The sequence below is a fragment of the Nicotiana sylvestris genome, chromosome 1 (genome assembly GCF_000393655.2).
Source record: "Nicotiana sylvestris chromosome 1, ASM39365v2, whole genome shotgun sequence".
Lineage (NCBI taxonomy): Eukaryota > Viridiplantae > Streptophyta > Magnoliopsida > Solanales > Solanaceae > Nicotiana > Nicotiana sylvestris.
The window spans coordinates 35,728,153-35,731,151 of record NC_091057.1 but is presented as its reverse complement, the minus strand read 5'-3'; the positions used below and the strand labels follow the sequence as shown (position 1 = coordinate 35,731,151).

Below are 2,999 nucleotides of genomic sequence, written 5' to 3'. Positions count from 1 at the left end.
ATGTGAAATTTATATTCAAGAAAAAGCTAGTGAGTGCCCACATAATGGCGACTCCTAACTGGAGTAAGCCTTTTGAGATAATGTGCGACACTAGTGATGTGGCAATAGGAGCAGTGCTGGGGCAGAGGAGAGATAAACTGTTCCGACCTATTTTCTATGCAAGTTGGACCTTAAATGATGCTCAGGTGAACTATGCTACCACGGAGAAGGAGTTCTTTGCAATAGTCTTTGCTTTTTACAAGTTTAGATTATATTTGGTAGGAAGCAAGGTAATAGTGCATACTGATCACTCAGCACTGAAATATTTGTTGAGTTAGAGAAAGTCCAAACCACGTCTGATATGGTAGGTATTGTTGTTGCAAGAATTTTATCTAGAAATCAAAGACATGAAGGGCACAAAAAATCAAGTGGCTAACGACCTGTCACGATTGGAGAAACCACCTATTGAAGTGGTGGACATTCGGGCAGAGTTCCCAGATGAGCAGAGTTTTTCCATTGCAACAGTCTCTGATAGACCGCCATGGTTTGCCGACATAGCCAACTTTTTGGCTAATGGGTGGGTGCCATACGACTTGACTTATGAGCAGAAAAAGAAGCTGCAAAGTGAGGTAAAATGTTACTTTTGGAATGACCCTTTCTTGTTTAAACTGTGTGTAGATGGTGTAATTCGAAGATGTGTGCCTGAGGGAGAGATGGCAAGCATTCTGTCTCATTGCCATGATGGATTAACTGGAGGACACTATGGTGGAAATCGCACTACAGCAAATGTTATGGAAGTCGGTTTCTATTGGCCTACTTTGAACAAAGACACATGAGTGTATGTAGCTGCATATGACAAGTGTCATATGGAAGGTAATATTAGCAAGAGGGACGAAATGCCACTCAACTCCATTCTGGTATGTGAATTTTTTTACCTTTGGGGCATTGACTTCATGGTCCGTTCCCATTGTCACATTTTTATGAGTATATCCTAGTAGCCATTGACTACGTCTCCAAGTGGGCCGAAGCAATCCCTACTAGGACCAATGATGCTCGGGTGGTGTGTGAGTTCATATAGAAGAACATCTTTACCCATTTTGGGATGCCTCGAGTGATTATTAGTGACAATAGGTCACACTTTGTGAACAAGCAATTTGCTGCACTGCTGTCCAATTATGGGGTCACATACAAAACAAGAACCTCGTACCATGCCCAAACTAGTGGGCAAGTAGAAGTGACTCACTGTGAACTTAAACGAATTCTTGAAAAGACGGTTAGTGCTTCTCGTAAGGATTGGTTTGTAAAGTTGGAGGAAGCTCTATGGGTGTATAGAACTGCATTCAAAACAACCACAGGGACTTCACTATTCAAACTAGTGTATAGAAATGTATCACCTACCTGTTGAGATAGAACATAAAGCTTATTGGGAAATTAAGATGCTTAATCTGGATCTTACTCTTGCAAGTGAACACAGGTTGAAGCAGATGAATACATTGGAGGAGTTTAGACTGGACGCGTATAAAAATGCGCGGATTTTCAAGGAAAAGACTAAAAGGTGGCATGATCATCTGATTAACCCAAAGAAGTTTCATGAAGGGGACAGAGTCTTACCGTATAATAGTAGACTCAGATTGTTCCCCAGAAAATTTAAGACTAGATGGACGGGACCGTATGTGGTGAAACATGTACCACCATATGGGGAAATTGAGATTCAAAACATAGATGGAATGGAAAGATTCAAAGTGAATGGGCACATGCTAAAATCGTGTTTTGCTAAAGGATTTGCTCAGCAATCCTCGAGAATCAAAATCAGTTGAGGATGCCCGGTTGAGTCAAGCTGACGATTATAACTCATAACTACCTCTAACTCTTCTACTAGCTTAATTTTTCACTTTTGTTTATAGCATAGAGTAGATAGAAATTAGTGTATTTTATGACTATGTAGGTGTAGGAAGGTATATGTTGAGGATGATCGGAACCAAGGTGTCTAAAGGCCCCTTGTGAGTGTATCCGTGTGCGACTGTGCACCTGGGGGTACCTCACGCATATAGTCACGCAAAAGACAACGTCAGCCTATGTGGTATGTGTGCGCCCACGCACTTGAAGGGTTGATAGCGCACTTGACCCCGCACGGGTTGACCCAACTATGCACCCGACCGCGCATAGGTAAGTAATTCTCTTTTAATTTCAGTTAATATTGAACACCCCTCAATCCCCCTTCTATATTTTACCCTTTTCCCTATTCTCTTAAGTGAAAACCTAACTCGCCCACCCCCTCTCCCCTACTCTTCTCCCTTCCCCTTCCTCCAAAGCACTCTTTCTCAAAGACTCCTCAGGTATGTGAGATGTTTTTTCCTTGTTTTCTATTTTTTTGTTAGTTTGGTTGTAGAAATTTTTTGTTTCTTTCTTTTTTGTTTGGTCTCCTTTTCATGTTGGGTGGAGGTTGAGTGCACAATGGAGACTGACCATATAGTTTCTAGGAGTGAAATTGGTGTATCATTAGTCTGGTTAAGGCTAAAATTGCATTGTGGGAGGTTAGTGTCAGCTGTACATGTTAAGTGTTTGTGTAAATGCCACAATGAGATTGAGGGTGTAATTTTGTGACCACGTGTGAGGGTAAAGTCTAAGTAGCCTTTCTTGGTTTGATAAGTGATTCATTAGCTAATAGTCAGAGTTTTGTTACAGATATGATGACGCTCTCAAAGAAAAGAAAAACTGCCAGTGCCTCCAAACGTGGTCAAGCAGGCACGTCCCGGTCGCGAGCTTCTACATCTGCTCGTCCTTATAATCAGAATAAGTTTGTCTCATGTGAATCCCAACAACAATTTAATAACAAAGCAAGCAAAAAGTGCATATCGAAAAGAGGAATAGATATTGCACCTCTCCAAAACGACTGTCCTAGAGTGTATACGGAATTGGTCAGGCAAAGACTGGGGGTGTTTTTTGAAGAACTCGACGAAGCAAATTTGATGGTTATTAAGGAGTTCTATGTGAACTACCCGGAACATGAGGACCATGTA

The 2,999-nt window shown here is 41.4% G+C and overlaps 2 protein-coding genes across 2 annotated transcripts; both read left to right on the top strand.

Annotated features, from left to right (window-relative positions):
* Positions 1-386: 386 nt before the first annotated feature.
* On the top strand, positions 387-815 carry LOC138868643 (uncharacterized). Its single transcript, XM_070146208.1, has one exon. The coding sequence runs from the start codon at positions 387-389 to the stop codon at positions 813-815; it is 429 nt and encodes a 142-aa protein (XP_070002309.1).
* Positions 816-1,364: 549 nt separating this feature from the next.
* Positions 1,365-1,796, top strand: LOC104209939 (uncharacterized). The gene has a single exon (XM_009758718.1). The coding sequence runs from the start codon at positions 1,365-1,367 to the stop codon at positions 1,794-1,796; it is 432 nt and encodes a 143-aa protein (XP_009757020.1).
* The last annotated feature ends 1,203 nt before the right edge of the window (positions 1,797-2,999 follow it).

Bases quoted from the DNA above. Each gene is read 5' to 3' on its own strand.
- LOC138868643 (XM_070146208.1), top strand. From the start codon at position 387: ATGAAGGGCACAAAAAATCAAGTGGCTAACGACCTGTCACGATTGGAG.
- LOC104209939 (XM_009758718.1), top strand. From the start codon at position 1,365: ATGTATCACCTACCTGTTGAGATAGAACATAAAGCTTATTGGGAAATT.